Here is a 17,570-nt window from a genome sequence, read left to right on the forward strand (position 1 = left end):
ATTTTCAGAGCAACCACACATCTGTTGAAGTTGCCAAGACTATCACATTTTGGATGATTATCAGAAAAACCTCAGGCCGTTGAGCTCCTTTCAACTTTAAAAATGTAATTTCTTTCATCTGCTGGTATTTGTATCATTCTTTCGGTCCATAGCATTGTGATCCCTTCCCAGGCCCACGGTGAAGAGGTGACTGGTTACTTGTACACAAGGGGTTGCGGGAGTTGGCTCTTTGGACATCCTCTGCCAGCATCTTTTTTCTGTTGTTTTTGTTTTGTTACTGTGTTACCTGGATCTTCTCTGTTGTTTTGTCTCATAGTTGAGATGTAAACACTTTCCTATACCAAAAATGCTGTTTTTTTTTCTTCTTCACTTTCTGCTTGCTTGTTTCAGTAAAAAACAAATGAACCCATCCTCTGCTGTGTACCATACAAGGTATTGAGAGGTAGCTAAGCATGTTTCTTTGCTGTAAGGTCTATATTATACATATTCATCACTGCTTGGGGTGGAATGTGTGTATCTCCACAGGGTTATTTGTAGAAGAAATGTCTATTTAATGAACTATAATACTGCCCTAGCCTCAGCAACTCCACAAGTGTGATTTCTATAGATAAAGTGAATTGTTTTTTTCTAGTCTGACTTTTATTGGGAGAACTTGAATTTTCCATGAAATTTAAAGCAAGTGTTACTTTTGTTTACCTTGAACAATTTTCATCGTTTATTCTGATAACTGCATTAAATTTTCTTTTCATCTTTGCCAGTATAATAGCTTCTAAAGTTTCCATGTGCCTCAAGCAAATATCTAGCCCATCATGGCATCTGTCTTGATAGAATTACTATATGTCTTTTATGCCGTTACTTTGTGATTCAAATGTTTGTTTAACTTACCTGTTATTGAATATCTTTAATGTTTTATGAGTGGTTAGAAAATGTGCTTTTTAAAATACCTTTGCTCCATCTGGGAGACAAGAAGGAGCATTCTAACTGGGTATAGAATTGAGACATTCATGCCCCTGAGCATTTGCTTGGTGTCCTCCCTGAATCATGATCTCATATCAGCTGTGTATTTGTCTGCCCTCGGCTGTGTACTAACACTTTGGGCACCTTTCTAGCCCCCCAACCCTTACTTTTCTCATAGGTGAAGTTGGCATCCTGTTAGGACATATAAGTGTCCGGCACAAGGCTGGTCACACCTTCAGGTTCATTTCATCTGAGAGGGAAGGAACAGTTAGGCATGTCTACCTCATGGCATTCAGGTCACATGTGACCAGAGACAGCTAAAAAGTTTGCATAAAACTGTCAACTTACTTTAAAATATTTAATCCCAGCCTTTGGGAGGCAGAGGCAGGAGGGTCTCTGTGAGTTGAGGCCAACCTGGTCTACTTACCGTGTTTTAGGACAGCCAAGGCTACATAGTGAAATCCTGTTTGGAACAAAACTCAATATTTTTTCTTTTCTTTTGTTTTAAAGTCGATTCTGTAGGTCTCAAGCACGGACTTTGTAGTTGTCAGTGACTATGCTGTGTTGTAGTGTCAGAAGGTTGGATACCCCTTCTAGGCACAGGGAGTAATAGGAACAAAGCCATGGCTGACATCAAAGACTGTGCAGTGTCTGGCATAGGATGAATGGTGGGCAGGTAAAAGCCAGGTGCAGGGCACACACAAAGTAATTTGAGCAAGTACCATTGGGATGCTTTGAGACAAGAACATGGAACTGGAGTTACAGACAGTTGTGAACTTCCAGATGTGTGTTCTGGGCGTCCTCTGCAAGCACAGTATGTGCTCTTAAGACTAGCTAACTACCATTGTCCAGAGAACCTTTTGAAGGTACTCTGTGAGGTAGGCTGCTGTAGGGGAATGGACATCATTGCCTGGTTTCTAGTAGCATAGTCTCCTGCTTCTCATACTCCGCGATGTGCATGAAAATTACCCAGGGACCTTGCGATAAACACAGTGGCCTTTGCCTCACTGGTGAGGTCCAGACTCTGTGTCTGAGATGGACCCTATGAGGCTGGCTTTGAAGTGATCATGCCAAGCAATTCAGATGGAGGCGGGTGGAGTTTGAGATGAGATGCACTGGCCTGGTTATTGAGGAAACACTTATGTGACTGGCAGGTCTGAAGCTTAGGGCAGAGAGGATGTACACAGGATGGCTGAAAAGTGACATGTTTACCTGTTTGTGAATTGCCACAACGGACTTCCTTTTTGCGTTACATAAATGTGTATCAGTTTATATAGATTTTTTTTTCAAGCTAAAATATAATTAGAATTCATTGGGTGGTCCTCTTTATTGAGTTTGGTGGACCTGATGATGTGTCCTCATTCTCTGGATCTAGCCAGCTAAGGGAGGGAAGATCTTGTTCAAAAGAGAGCAGTAAAAGAGAGGAAACAGAGAGGAAGGCAGAGCAGTGTGAGGTCAGGAAATGAGAGAGATGGAAATGGGAAAGGATGGGAAAAGAGCAGTCAGATATGATTGGGTGGGAATGTCTTTGTGAAGGAACCCAGCCAGTATTTAACCTGTTTTGAAAAAGCTCGACTTCCAGCATTTTTAATTAGTGGCTTGCTCGCTTTTGAAATTGCCCAGTTGGGAATACTCAAGTTTTGATGTGTTTTATCTGCCTGCTAATTAGCAGGCTGCTAGGTTGACCATTTTTTTTTTTTTTCCTTTTATTTGGTGGACAGAAGATAGGCATAAAAGGTCTCCTGAAACCATGCAGCTCAAGCTTGGGTTCAAATCCATAGCCACAGTGTATTGGGGGAAGAATTCTTAGTAAGTCACAAGTCAAATGGCAGCCCATCTTTTCTCCAACTCCTTTTCTGTTTACACTGGCCTAGGGTGACTGTGTCTCAGCAAGGTCTGTACTTGGGGCAAGAGCATTCTTGATTGAAAGGGCTGTCCTGTGCTATTGTAGTATGCTTGGCAATGCTCCTGACCTCTTTCCTAAACCTGTGATAGCTAAAACTGCCTGTGGAACTTGCCGATGCCTTTTGGTGGCAAAATTGTCCCCAATGGAGATTCTCTGGCAGAACGATATGGTCCATTTTGCCCTCACCTATATTGTATGTTTAAAGTCCCCCCTCCCCCTTTGTAATTGAAAGATAGACAAGTCCAGTCACTATGAAGTCTATGACAGACAGAGAAAATCAAATCTAGCCCTTTCTTGCCTGTGGGCAGATTTAAGGGCAGGCTCCCCCATCAATCCAAGTTGCCTGGGAAAAGTCAGGTTGTTCTAAATGTTTGAAAACCTATAAAACCTGCAGTGATTGAGAGCTTTTATTTTTGCACCCCCCCCCCAAGATATTTGTGTTTTATTTAAGAATTAAGAGAACCACGCAGGATACACAGCTCACTCGTGTGAAAATCCCCGAGGGTTGCAAGTGCCTTCTTTGTGTACTCACTCCAGCTCAGTGTGTACAGGATAGGGCGGCATGCTGGGTCATTGAACAGCAGGGTTTGGGAAAGTTTTACACCTTTTCTTCAGACTCGATGTGGTCTCCTCAGCTTGCTTGTCTGTGCCTTAAGCTTGCCATGCACTGAGTCTAACTGTCCATTGGGGACATCTGCCTGTAGTTCCTTACCTGCTGGGGTACCAACCAAGAGGAACCAAGAGACTATGGTCAGGGGAGAAAAAAGGGGGATGGGGAAGACTTCAGGAGGAAGGGCCGTGGGGCCAGGAGATGAGGGCCACTGAGAGATAGATGGAAGGGGAAGATTCAGGTTTATTAGCAGTAAGTTATTGTCGCTATCCCATCTCTTAAGATATCCTGTAACACCATGTACTCCTCTGTACCCAAAAATAAGCCAATTAATTACACTGTGATTGCTCCTGCCGATAATAAACCAGCAGTAATGAAAGGAGCGTCAGAGGCCAGTAAGAGAATAAACAGTATCAGGGAGACGTTCGGAGAGTTAGTACATGGGGTTTCACGTCTCCTGGATCAGAGTTTCGCACCCTCCTCCGATTCTGTCAGGGGATGTTTGTGATGGCCGTCTGTTATCTCCCAGGATCAAAAAATATACAAAACAGGGGAACTTTTCATGCTTATAATGGGCTTTCCATCAAAAAATCTCAGAGCCATCCCCCAATAGAGAGTGAGCCTCAGAACGTCACGACTCTGCTGTCCTCAGGTCTGTTGCTCACAACACCCATGAAGGAATGTTCCTTACCTAGTCAGCATTAGAACAGTGCAGGGGGAGAGTTCAGTGGATCCCAACTTCCTGGTTGTTGACTGGGGTCTCTTCAAGCATGCCTTACTGAAATCAAATATTGCCTTATCATCTAATATCAACTTTAGTTTCTACATATCAAATACCAGGATAATAATGTACTCTGTAGTAGAAGACCATACATCAATAATATTTGGGCAGCAGAAATTAGTCTCAAAAGATTAAAAAGAAAATAGGAAATAAAATTGGGTGGGTAGGGAAAGGCGGGGGGAATGGACCTAGAAAGAGTTGGGGTACGGGTGAATATGACCAAATGCATTATATCAAGCTCTCAAAGCAATGATGAAGGTGATGATGATGATGATGATGGTGGTGGTAATGATGATGATAGTTTAGGCTATATGTACCATTCTGGTTTTTTGTTTGTTTTGTTTTGTTAGAAACAGAAGGCGTCTCCACAACCTTTAGAAAAGCCCAAATACCTCTTCACTGTGCTAGTGAAAGCAAACCACCAAGTCCTTTCGTTGTGTAGTTTTGGTCGTACGTCTGTTGTCTGCGGTAATAAACTTGTCTAGAGAACAAACAGTACCTAGTCATGTTCTGGCAGTGATGTTGAAAGTGTCAGTGTGGGTATTTACTTCAGCTTAACTTTCCCTTTGGATTTAAATTGTGTTCCTGTACTTTTAAGTTTGTTTTGTTCAAAAGATTTTAATAAAACTTTAAGCGCCATTTCCTATCTCTCACAACGGAGGCTATCAAATGCTGTGGAGGATAGAAGCAATTTTTATGTGCATACCTCTGGTTCCTGAGGGTCCAGTTCACGTCTGCTGTGAATCTAAATTAGTTAATTTAAGTAGATGGGTCAGAAGCCACTGTCATCATGGTAGCCCTGTGCCTGGTTCTTAATTAAAGGCAACAGGAGATTAATTTGAAACATTAATTTAAAAGGGCATATACAAAACGAAAGAATTATTGCAAGAAAGCCTAAAGAACTTCTCTCTTGTCCCTAGATGTAGAAGACAGAAGTAGCTCAGGGTCCTGGGGGAATGGAGGCCATCCAAGCCCATCCAGGGTAAGTATATATCATCTTTTTTTCCCCTGCAGGCAGACATGGCATATCTGTAAATTGACTTAGCTTCTCACATGCATCAGGCATGCATACGCAAAGAGTGCCTACATATGTGCCTGCATGCACACACATACACATGCACACGCACCTGCACAGATCTATATGTGTAATCAGTTTATTGAGGGCAGCTTTCTGGGCTGCTTTGATTTTATTGGTTACCACACCTGAGTTGGGTACCTGTTGAATTGGTGGCGCTAACCTGAAGAGAACTCTTTTAGCAACCACATGGCCAAACCTTTGCCAGCCAGTGATCAAGTGTGATAGAAACTCATTTGTTGCGTTCAGACCAAGCTTAAATAAATCCTAATTTATCACTCATGTATTGGTGTGACTAGACTCCTGAATAACACTCCATGGAGTTAGAGCTTATTGGTATGATTTGCACAGCAGGTCTGCATTAGTTTTACTTTGTGGCCATGCTGCTGCTCCACCAGGCAGGCCATTGCATATGGTATCTTTACTATATATTTTTTTTTTAGGTGCTCTAAGCCCACAGCAGGCTTCCTAATACACATAGAGTGTCTCCAGTTAAGCAGACTTAGCGCAGTAAAATGAACAACCCTTCTCTTCCTGCTTCTTTCCTGCAGCATTCTTCTGGGAGGGGACATCCTACTGTAACTGTTCCCATCATTTTGCACTGGGGGAGGACTCTGCTCTGGCCCTGGAGGCAGAGGTGGGCCATCAAGCTGCCACAAAGGCTATTTTAGCCAGTCATACTTAACACTTTGCACCTGTCCTTGGCACTGTGCGCCTCAAGCTGGTCTCAGGGTGTAGCAGGATCTCTAAGCCCAGGAGGAACTCTGTTGAGCTGTGGAGCAGCTGTCGAGCTTGACATTCTAGTGCATTATATGGATGGGTTGAGGAAGTCTTTCCTCCTCCTCATGTTACAGTCCACACTTGCACAAATAAATCTAGTCCCTTGACAGCACGTGGGGATGACAGAATGCCCCTCTATTGTTCTGTTCATTTAGACTTTCTTAGGTTCTTCTTATGTGATTCAGTACAACCCTATAGATACTGAGCTAAATTCTCATAGTAAAAATAATACATTATTAATTTTATATTAACTTCTTACTATTAGTTTCCTACCAGTAGCTTACTTTTAAAATTTAAAATGTCTTACAGTGTGGATGTAGTCTAATATACAATGTCCTTTCAACTGCATTTTGCCAAACAAAGCCCATTTAGAATCTTTCTGGTTTACTTTCAAACGTAATTTCTAGAAACTGCAATTTCATTGACATAAACAAGCTTGAGATGGCCCAGTGGGTAAAGGCGCTTACTGTTAAGTGTAGACCACTCCATCCCTGTGACCTACTTGGTAGAGAGAGAACTGACTCCAAGTTGTCCTTTGACTTGTATAAGCTGTGGCACATGTGTGTGGCACTCCCACCCATGACACACATACAAAGTAAGTAAATAAGTATAATTAAAAAAGAAAAAAAAGAAAGAAATGCATTGGTAGGGCTTGGGACATAGGTTAGTCAGCAAAGAGCTTATATATAATCATAAAGCCTAGGGTTGGATTCCTATAATGCATTGTTAAGAAAAAAAAATCCAGGGATAGTACTGTGCCACTTAAAATCCCAGCACCTGGGGCTCACTGACAAGTTAGCCTACCCTAATCTGTACCTTTTATGGTTGAATTTGGCTTCTGGCATCCACACACATGGACCACACACACAAGTGAGTACATATGAACACATACACACACATGAATATATAAATATACACAAGATACATATTGGTGAATGATTTGAATCACTGTATTGTAACTTACGTCTCCCAAATCCAGGGGCTTTCCCAAGATAGATGTTTGTAGACTTATATTAGGTGACCTTACTGTGTCCCTTTTCTTCCCATCCCCAAGTTCTGGAACTATCTTCCACACAAAGTACTGTGCTGATAATTGAGTTCCATAATGTATTTGAAGTTTGTAGTACGCTGTCTAGGATGAGGAAATGTCATAAATAATAATCAGCATTATACAATGCCTGGATGTGTCCTTAGTGTGTGACATCTAGTTACAAATGAACATCCTACCAGGATTAGATTCTAGCGTCATCCTGGTTAATTTTTTTGTAAAGGAAGAGAGGTGAGAGAGAGCAGAGTTGCCTGTCCCGAGAGTCTCAGGCCTTTACACTGAAGTGATGTGGCTTTTCACTGTTCGCACGGCATCCATCTTTCATGTGTGGGCAGATTCTGCCCTTTGGCTAACATACCAAACGGATACCTCTGAGTAAATTTGACTTAGACTTTATGGACAGTTCACCCAGCTGAGCAGACGCTTCCCCCGCCCTGCTTTCTGGTCACTTCATGCTCTTTAATAGACCGAGATTTGAATCAAATAACACAGTTGGTTTTAACTCTTTCTTAGATGTTATTGAAATTCTTCATGGAATTGAATTGAATGGAAAGCTTACAAACAATGTATTATTTTTTAAATTCCTAAGATGAGGAGATCATTATTCTAGTGAGACATTTTTTTCAAAAACGATTCCCCTTAAAATTGCTTTTGTGTGGCATATTTTGTTTACCTGCATACATACTGATTCATGTTGAAGCTTTAACCTTTATGTATTACTGGGTATGAGTGTGTGTATATGAAGGTGGGGGAGGGCATATACATTGTCACTGCCCAGATCTAGAGGTCAAAGGACAGCATTGTAGGGTTATTTATTTATTTATTTTTGTCCCACTTTTACATGGATTCTGGAGGTTGAACTCCGGTTTTCAGGTGGATACAGAGAGGACCCCTCTTCTCTCTGAACCATCTCACAGGCCTGGTCTGAAGCTGTGATGTTCATTCATAGTTCAAATGTGTTATTCTTCACATTCTTACGTGTTAATTACTAATATAATGAAGCATCCATTTTGCAGCTGCAACAGTAGCTACAATAAAACATTGATGCTTTAGTATTACAAGCTAAATGTTGCTTAAACAGCTCTACCTTGCTTTCACAAGAGGCAAATCATTGCAGACTATGAATCGTTTCGCCCTACTTTAACATAGGTTTTGAGAAAGAATAACTCTTGTTACATGCAGTTTACTTCATAGGTGTTGGCTGTTTACACATTTATTTCATTTTATCACATCAACAATTCTATGAAGCTGGTAGCATTATCATTATATCAAGATTTCACAGCTATTACTGTGGGAAACATTTGAATTCTGTGGATTCAGGAGTTCCCTTGTGTCTGCTAGTCCCCTGAAGGTACAAGTTCTTACAGTGAGATTTCATGGGCCGGATGATACCTGACTCCAGTTTCTCTGGTAGGATGGGTTTCAGTATTGAGGTGTGTTTATAAATGTAAAATGAAGAGACTTACTCTGTTATTTTATTTACAGAACTATGGAGATGGGACTCCCTATGACCACATGACCAGCAGGGATCTTGGGTCACATGACAATCTCTCTCCACCTTTTGTCAATTCCAGAATACAAAGTAAGAAAAGTTTTATATTGACATGTGCTTTTGGAAAGCCTATGTTTTGCCATGGAAGGGGAAATGTGCCTCAGACAGACGTTCAGTTTTTAGGAGTAGGGATAGTCAGTCAGTTTACTACAGTGCTCTTAAATGATAGGAATACCACTCATAAATAAAAGAATAAAATGGCTGTGGCTGTTGGCGAACAGAACAGCAAGCACTAATTCTTACAAACATGGAATTAAAGATTTTCAGTCATTCAGGATGTATGTAGACTATTGTCTTCCTTAGACATAAAGTGTCGTTTAATAGTCATTTCCTCAGTACACGCTGAAGAAGTCGAGAACATTTGTAATAAAGTATTTGGCTTCATGATTGACAAAGATGTGTAATCAGAGAGTAACTCCCTCAAGCTGAACTGTATTGTCTGATTGTGTTTTTGTCAGGGTGTATGTAGACTCTACGTTGACTGTCTAGGTTAGTGTTTCTCAACTTGAGGGTTGTGACCCCTTTGGGATCGCACATCAGATATCCTGCATATCAGATACTTACATCATGATTCATAACGGTAGCAAAATTACAGTTGTGAAGTAGCAATAAAAATAAATTTATAGTTGGGGTCACCACAACATGAGGAACCGTATTAAAGGGTCACAGCATTAGGAAGGTTGAGAAGCGCAGCTCTAGATAGCCCTCATCCTATATGCCTTTACAGAAGCTGTGTGGCTGCTTGTGGTTTGTGTCTGTCTGCAGATTTCTGTCATGCCCTACATTCTGGCTTTGTTAGCATATTTCTCTGCTTTTGACTGCTCAGTCGGGATGTTTGTTTAACAGCAGTAAACCTGAGCAATGAAAGGATAATTCATAATGACTTAAACAGTCCCAGTAGCTGGCTACTTCAGTTTTGATTGAAGACAATGATCTTTGTTCTAGGAAATGTGAGTTCTTCACAATATCAGGAAGCCTTTCAGGTTGGCCAAATTCTATTGCAGATCTGTCGATAAATGAAGTTCACTTTCATGACATAAGCTGTTGGACCATTCTCCAAGGAAAATACTGAGCAATAATTATATTGTACTGAACTGGAATTGCGAACGCTTTTCAAGAGTGTCCTGATTTGAAACCTCGGTAGCTTTGCCAGTTACTTAAGATGTTGATGGTCCTTTAATCTCAGTCTTTTCTTTTTTTTTTAATTGCCATCAAATCAGGTATTTAACAGAAAGTGGTTTTTAATGGATAACATCATGTTTAGCCTTTGAGTGTCTTCTTCTGAGTACCACAAGACACTGTTTGATCTAGGTTCTTGTTTTTGCTAGGGTTTTTTTTTTTAACCTTCAAAATGATAAATTTTATATTAACGTTGTAATTTTTAACTAGAGCTAGAGTAGCTCTTTTCAATTATTGGTGAAAAATACATCAGGCCTTAGCTAACTCAAGATATGTGGAAACAGGTGACAAGGTATTTGTCAACTTAGATTTTATTGGACAAGTTTAGACTCTTTGGTGTGTGTAGCCATGATTTTAATACGTGGCTCTTTGCTTCTGTTTATTTTTACCTAACTGTGTAAGATAAAGTCAAAGATAAAGTGAAAGAAAGTGATCTGAGAAGTAATGTGAAAAGAACTCCAGACTTCACTTAGAAAAGCCTAAAGTGATTATTCTCTAATGAGCTAAAATGTTACCTAAACTATGTAAAGCACTCGTGTTTAAAAGTTTGGTATGTGTGGGAACAAGTTGAAGAGCAATCTGATGGGCTAATGTTTCAGAACATAGCAAGGCGTACAACCATGTCAGATACCTGCCGTGCTCCGTCTTCCTGGACAGCGATTTCACACGTTAGTTTTTTATCCAAACTAGTTAAGTGTAAGTGGGCTGACACCCTGGACGTGGTTCTTTCTACGTGGTTGCTGTTGAAGCTGAAAACCCACGTCAGCTTCTCCCTTTCACCCGTCTGCCTTCCTGCCATCACTCTCTGAAGGCCACGAGAGAGTCCCCCATTGTGATGAGAAATGCTGTAGTGTGGGCGAGTCTCCTGCCCACTGTTCAGTGCAAAGGCTCCTCTGTTAGATAAGCTGTCTGGTCTGAAACATGGCTCTGTATTGTTTACAAACCGCGACATTTGCCACCTCAAGCAGATTTTTGCACAGAAAAGGATTGTGCTTGGGCTAAATGGTTTATCTGACATTAACGGGGCCGTGTCAGACTCGGGTCAAGGAAATCACCCCCAGAGCAGAGAGGTCACTGTGCAGTGTGCAAAGAGACACAAAGAGCGAAAAAGACATTGAAACAAGTATGGGATGCCTTACATTTTTAGTCTAGAGAAGAATTAGAAGATATTTTTAAAGAACTGAACGTGCTGGGGCCTTGAACAACTTTTCACACCCCTTTCGCTCCTCACATCTTGATTGGCTTGTACATCCAATGGCCTGACTCTGGGAGCAAAGATCTTTGAGTTTGCCCAGGTCTGCTGAAATTATTTTTTAAGATGATCCCATTTGGGGGTTTTGCTTTTTTATTTTTAGTATTTTAAATAAAAACAGGACATGATTTTCAAAGATTAAAGACTAGCAATTTGCAAACAGAGATGAAGTTAGGACCCCTGGCCGTCCAGCAGTTTAACTCTTAGACTACATTCATGTTGAATCCTGAATGTTCGTTGTGTTGAGCCTATATTCTAATGCTGTCACCCCTGTGGACGGTTTCCTCATACCAAAAGAATCTCTCAGAATCTACTGAAAGCTTTGGGCAGGAGTCCCCTCTAGAATCTTTAACTGGTTTTCATTAAAAGTACAAAAGATTTCTGTATATTTCAAAGACTTCATTTGGCCATGTCACATCAGGGTAAAAGCTATAGCATTGGAAATAAATCAGCCACTTTATTGGGGCAGATTCTCTATTGTCAAATCAATCAAGTCTGTGACTGAATTAGGCGTCTGCTACAGAAATAAGTGACGGTAATTTTATGGGAAAGAGTTATTAACTGCAGATGACCTGATTTTTTTTTTCCTTTTTGTAAACTGTTTTCTTATGAAGTTTTATTTTATTTCAAAGAAAGGAAAGATTACTGCATCCCCTTTCCTTTCCGAGTGCATTATTATGCTCTATCTTTTTCTTATGGCAATATGCCATTTTAATGACATGATAAAGAATTTGACATGTTTGCCCATAAACTTCATTATAACAAAGTCTTTTTTTTTTTTGATAAGTCTTGACATTTAGAATTCATATGAATGGTCTTCTATAAATTATAATTTTCATAAAATAAAATTTCTGTGTGATACCAAAATAACACAGTATCAGTCTATTTTGTGTCCTTATCTTAAAACTGTGGACAAATGGGATATAACTGATAAGAATAATAAAAGTGACCTTATTATTTTTCTTTTTAGAAATACATTCGTTAATCTGAAAGTGACACCCTGTCGCATGGTTGTGAAATTCCTAATGTAGATATAGATGAGCGAATGTTTGTGCATATATGAGTGCACACATTCACTCACGTGTGTCTGTTATGTCATGAGGACTCATGGCCCTCCTTGGCTACAGGTTATCTTTAGGAGAGACCTTGTTTAGCTGTGGTTGTCATACATACAGTTTCATTAGATGTTGCTATGCAAACCTGGCAAAGGACATATAACCAGTCAAAAAGCAAACTTATGCTAAAAAAATGACTATGTTTATGTTTGGCTGTGGGACAGGACTGATAGACTATAGTACACAGGCCAATTAATAACGTACTCTCGCACTTGATGTTTGCTGTGGACTAACTTACTGTCTTCCTTGGGGACCTAACAGCCAACTTGCCTTAGATATGATCCAATGCACTGATTTGTATATAGAAGAGACAAACCATGCCTGGTTACTGTGATTTATTAATGATATTAATGTACTCTTTATCTGCTGGATACTTGTTCACTGTGTTTTTGAAGCTGCTAAATTAAACCTTCACAGGCAGTCAGTTGGTAGCTTTTAGAACATGCTAACAGGACCGAGGGGCATAAGTTTGAGACCCATGTCTTTAAAATTAAATATAAAATACTATCTATATGGTCTAGAATTGTTTGAAAATCCTGGCATGTAGTGTACAAAAAGAATATAGATTTTTCAGAAGTAGTCTGTCTTTAAACATTTGTTTCTGTCTAGATTAACATAATAAATTTGATTTTGCCAAGCATCGACTTCTTGCAAGTATGGTCTAAGTATTTTGTAATGGTGGATAGTATATTTTGCAACCTCACGTCTTTGCTCTAAGGTTGGAGGGAAGCATTCATTTCCCTTCCATTGTTCCGGAGTCTCAGTTCCACAGTGCTGGAGGATCAGTGAGCCTGTTGCCCAGTGAGGTTATGCTCATGAATTGGTGAGGGGAGGCCATGAAAAGTGATCCTGTCTAACAGTTGCCTGCAGGGGCGCGGCAGCTGCTGCAGTTTGCACATGTCCCAGCGTGAGTGGCTCACTCTCCTAGCTGTGGTATTTATCTAGTCCTTAGTCACACTATACCAGGCCAGTGAATAACTCACCAGCAGAGTCACTGGGTTTAAACTAGCTCAGCGGAACATTTTACTGTGGGATTAGTTGGAGGATTCGGGAAGGACCGAAGAAGGCTGCTGGCTTATAGGGTGACCTTTGAGTCTCCTCTGGGTTAGCCGTTGGTATTTTGATTTGGTTACTGTGGTCATATTGTGACAGCTGCTGGCTCATTAGAATTCAGTTCCACTGTTCTGTTTGCCTAGCAGGCATATTTAGGTTTGTATTACTTCAGAGTGTTCCTGGCTACCGTGAGTTTACCCCAGCATACAGAGGTGAAGCACTGAGTTTTCCCACCCTGGTGGCGGAGGCAGGTGACAGAGATTTCTTGTAAAATGACACATCTGTGGTGTTTGTTTTCACTGAATTTGGCTTTTATGAGGAAAACTGTTTTTGCACATCTTCACGGGCAAAGGGAAGCATGACCACAAAGAAACGCCATCTTTTCAAAGCATGGGTAGTTTTACTAGCCCACGCAGGCAGATGGGGTTTTTACTAGCCCAGTAGGTCAGATGCAGAAATGTAAATATTAATAAACAGCAAAAGCCAACTCTGGAAGCTTTTGATCACTTTCAAAGTATTCTGAAACAATTAGATGAGCAGGTTGCTTGCATGTTTATTAATGTTGGACATTCCTTCTTGAATGCCTGTATTCTTTCTTTTTCTTCTTCATTATTATTACTGTAATTATAGTAATAATTACTATTACTATTATTGTTATTACTATTACTATGTTGCTTGTTCTGGGATTGAATTCAGCACAATTGGCCTTACATATTCCAGCAAGTGCTCTACCACAGAGATAAACTCTCAGGCCTGGTGTCCAGGGGTGTATGTGCTTGTGTATGTGTGTGTTTAACGGCATTTCTCGTCTTGAGTTGTCTGGTTGTCCTCTCTCACGTGTTGGGCTGATAATATGGCACCTGCAGTTATGGATTGGAGGAGTCTTTAATAGTGTTTTTATTTGATTTTACTTGCTTGGCTTGAGGGTATTGATTCTTTTAATATGTTAAACCATCTTCTTGAAAGACTGAGACCAATGTGGCGATGTGAGTGTGAGCGTTAGTGATTTTAGTGGCTCTGGTGGATGTAGAAAGGGTGGGGTCTGCTCCTCCTTTACTACACTGCCTGGAGTGCTCAGAGCTCCCTGTTTTCACCTCTTTTGGCTGAGGGAGGAAGAGCCTTTTGGGCAGTCTCTAAGGTACTGCTCCTTTATTGTTTATGTCATTTGGTCTGTGCCCTGTATTTTTTCATTAGATACGTTTGTTTCATTCTCCTTTCTGATCTCTTCATCCGCATCTTATAACCACCTTCAAGTAGCATTCATAGGCCTTGTATTTTCCAAATGTAATTTAAAAAAATTAATAAACTTGCTGGGCACATGCTTTTAATCCCACTACCATAGTGGTGGCTCACGCCTTTAATTCCAGCACTTGAGAGGCAGAGGCAGGTGGGCCTCTGTGAGTTTGAGGCCAGCCTGGTCTACAGAGTGAGTTCTAGGACAGCCAGGGCTGTTAGACAGAGAAACTTAAGTCTCAAAAATCCAAATATGAAAAAAAAAGAAAGAAATTTTAAAATGGTTTTTGTGTGCACATTTGGGGATATGTATGTATTTGTGTAGTGTGTATGTACCACAGTGCATATGTGGAGGTCATGTGGGAGTTGGTTCTCTCCTTCCCACGTGGGTTCCATGACTTGAATTTGCTCATCAGGCTTGGTGGCCAGGGCCTTTACTTGCTGAGCCCTTTGCCTTGCTCAGAAGGTAAACTTTCAAGCCTGGCCTCAGCTAAATGGTTCTTCTGTATTTCCACTTCCTCCAGCTCTGTAATTAAGGGATGTCTAGAGTAAAATAATAACTCAGCCACTGGAATACCAGAGAAAGAGTGTTCTGCTGTAGGCCAGTACTCAGGGTAGCAATACAGGACCTCACCCAATGGCCTTGGATGGTCCAAGATAAAAATAACCCTGGAAACCACATATATAAGGTTTCAACCTGTAGTGACATAAATGCCCATAAATTAGAATCTGCTAGATCCTACTGAACTGGAACCAAACCCTATACCAGAACTGGGCTGATGGAAATTCAATTTTTATTTTATAGTTGTTTGATGTGTAAGAAGAAGTGGGTGAAATCAACAATATTTTGAAAAGCCATTGAGGAAGTTGATGGTTGCCAGCATTCAGATAACTGACTTCCTGGTGCCCAGTCAACAATCACCCCTGCTGCTCTTTTTCCATGGTCTAGCTTCCTCTCTGTTCTGGTGTCTCCTCTGTAGTGGGCCTATGAAAGACTCTCAAAGTTCCAACAGGTTTACAAAACCAGCTTTATGAAAGTTAGAAGAACCGATAACCAGAAAAATGTGCCTTGAAAACTGTGGGCAGCAGAGATGTGTAGGTCCCCGAAGGACCAGGGTGAATTCTTCTCTACAAGGCTACTCACTCTAGCTAGGTGTGGTAACCCCTGCTCTGAGAAGCCCAAGTATCTGGAGCTTGAGTTTTAAACAGCCTGGGCCACATACTGTGACCATGCCAGAAAGAGAGAGAAAAAAAAAGTTATTTATTCTGAAAGAAAAAAAAATCATTTAAGATTCACATGCAAATAATGCATTTATGTCCGATAGGAATATTTGTGCTCAAGGTACTGGAAAATTTGACTAATGGTGGCTTAATTTTTTTTTCCTTCCTAAGTTTGGTACTACTGCTAGAATGTGTTTGCAGGTCTGTGGTTTCATGGCTGGTGGCTCTTTGATTCTTTTGTCCTTATTGTCATCTCAAAATGACTCAGCTTCTGGTGTCAAGATTGGGAGAGGTGGGTTTAGTAATGTCTGTCCAGGACCCCGATACTCTGTCTGTCTCCAGTTGGAGAACTGGGATAGGTGATGGTTGTGTATGTAGTAACTCCACAGCCTCCCCAGTACAAACAGAGAAGAGAAGGGTGTAGAGAATTTGTAATAACTGTTTGATTCACAGTCTTCATTTTTAAGAGTCATCTTTTTTGAATCAATTTTATGTATATGAATGTTTCTGCATGCCTGTGTCATGCATGTGGCTGGCAGTGGTTGAGAACAGACCAGGGCACTGGATTCCCCTGGAACTGGAATAGTTGTGAGCCACTATTTGGATGCTGGGAACTGCTCTGCAGGAGCACCAAGTGCCCTTAACTGCTGAGCCAGCTCTCCTGTCCCCAGAGTGTACGTATTAAAAGAGAAGAGAAAAGCATGTACTTTTTCATGCAGTCATTTTGAAAACTGAGAGCGAAACTTCATGTAATAAAGTATAAAAGTGTGTCTCAACTCAGTTTTGGTCAGCAAATGAGAACACAAGACACACAGATGAGGAGTAGGTTAAAAGGTGTTGCAATGAGGTTGGTGCTGGAGTTTGGGGCAGGCTGTTCACATTTATCCACATCCCTGAGCCTTCATTATGCTGACCCCTGAGCAAGTCAGTAGGCAGCCAGTTACCACTCTGTGTGCCTGCACTGACCAAACCTTGTTTTCAAGCCTCTGGCTTTTTGCCTCTCTAGCCTCTAAAGAGTATTTTGTCAGTGTGGTGGTTTGACTGTAATTGGCCCCCATCATCTCATAGGGAGTGGCCCTATTAGGAGGTGTGGCTTTGTTGGAGTGGGTGTGGCTTTGTCGGAGGAAGTGTGTCACTGTGGGGGCGTGCTTTGAGGTTTCCTATGCTCAATATGCCACCCAGTGTGTCAGTCGACTTCCTGCTACCTCCAAGATGTTGGACTCTCAGCTCCAGTACCACATCTTCCTGCATGTTGCCACGCTCCTCACCATGATAATAATGGACTGAACCCCTGAACTGTAAACGAGCCCCCTCAATTAAATGTTTTCCTTGATGGGAGTTGCCGTGGCCATGGTGTCTCACAGCAGTAAAAACCCTAACTACGACAGTCAGGTAGCCAGCCTATAGTTTCAGTCACAGCCTCTACCCTCATCTTTTTGGTGTTGCCTTTGGTAGAGCCAAATGTCATTCTTAAATTGAACCACCTCCTGTTAGACCATGCAGCAGAGGCTTGGTAGCCTGAATGTGCCACTGAAAGCGGCAGGCAGAGAGACCCTCTTTCTTCTAGGTTAAAACAGTCTCCAGAGGATTTACCCCTAACAAGTTGTCATACCTACCCTGTGTGGCAGGTTGAGGGTCCCTCTTGTCACTTCATACGTACTTAATTTTACTTACTGATTTTTAATGTGGAGGATTAGGTGTGCAGAAAGGCATTTAATTCTGGACAGTGCACCAGGACTGAGACCAGGCTCCAACTTTTGGTCAGAAGTTTTCCAGTCCTGCTGAAGAGTACTGTGGCACAAACCAGG

General features: G+C 41.2%; 1 protein-coding gene across 7 annotated transcripts in view; it reads left to right on the top strand.

The window, feature by feature from the left end:
* The window catches only part of Tcf4 (transcription factor 4), a 346,375-nt gene that overhangs the window by 113,385 nt on the left and 215,420 nt on the right, over nucleotides 1–17,570 (top strand). For all 7 annotated transcript variants that reach the window (XM_036204517.1, XM_036204520.1, XM_036204516.1 and 4 more), the window contains 2 exons: nucleotides 5,175–5,236; nucleotides 8,643–8,739. In XM_036204517.1, the coding sequence (XP_036060410.1) occupies nucleotides 5,175–5,236; nucleotides 8,643–8,739 (159 nt within the window). The remainder of the gene's footprint in view (nucleotides 1–5,174; nucleotides 5,237–8,642; nucleotides 8,740–17,570) is intronic.

Source organism: Onychomys torridus, chromosome 13 (assembly GCF_903995425.1).
Source record: "Onychomys torridus chromosome 13, mOncTor1.1, whole genome shotgun sequence".
In the NCBI taxonomy this organism is placed as follows: domain Eukaryota; kingdom Metazoa; phylum Chordata; class Mammalia; order Rodentia; family Cricetidae; genus Onychomys; species Onychomys torridus.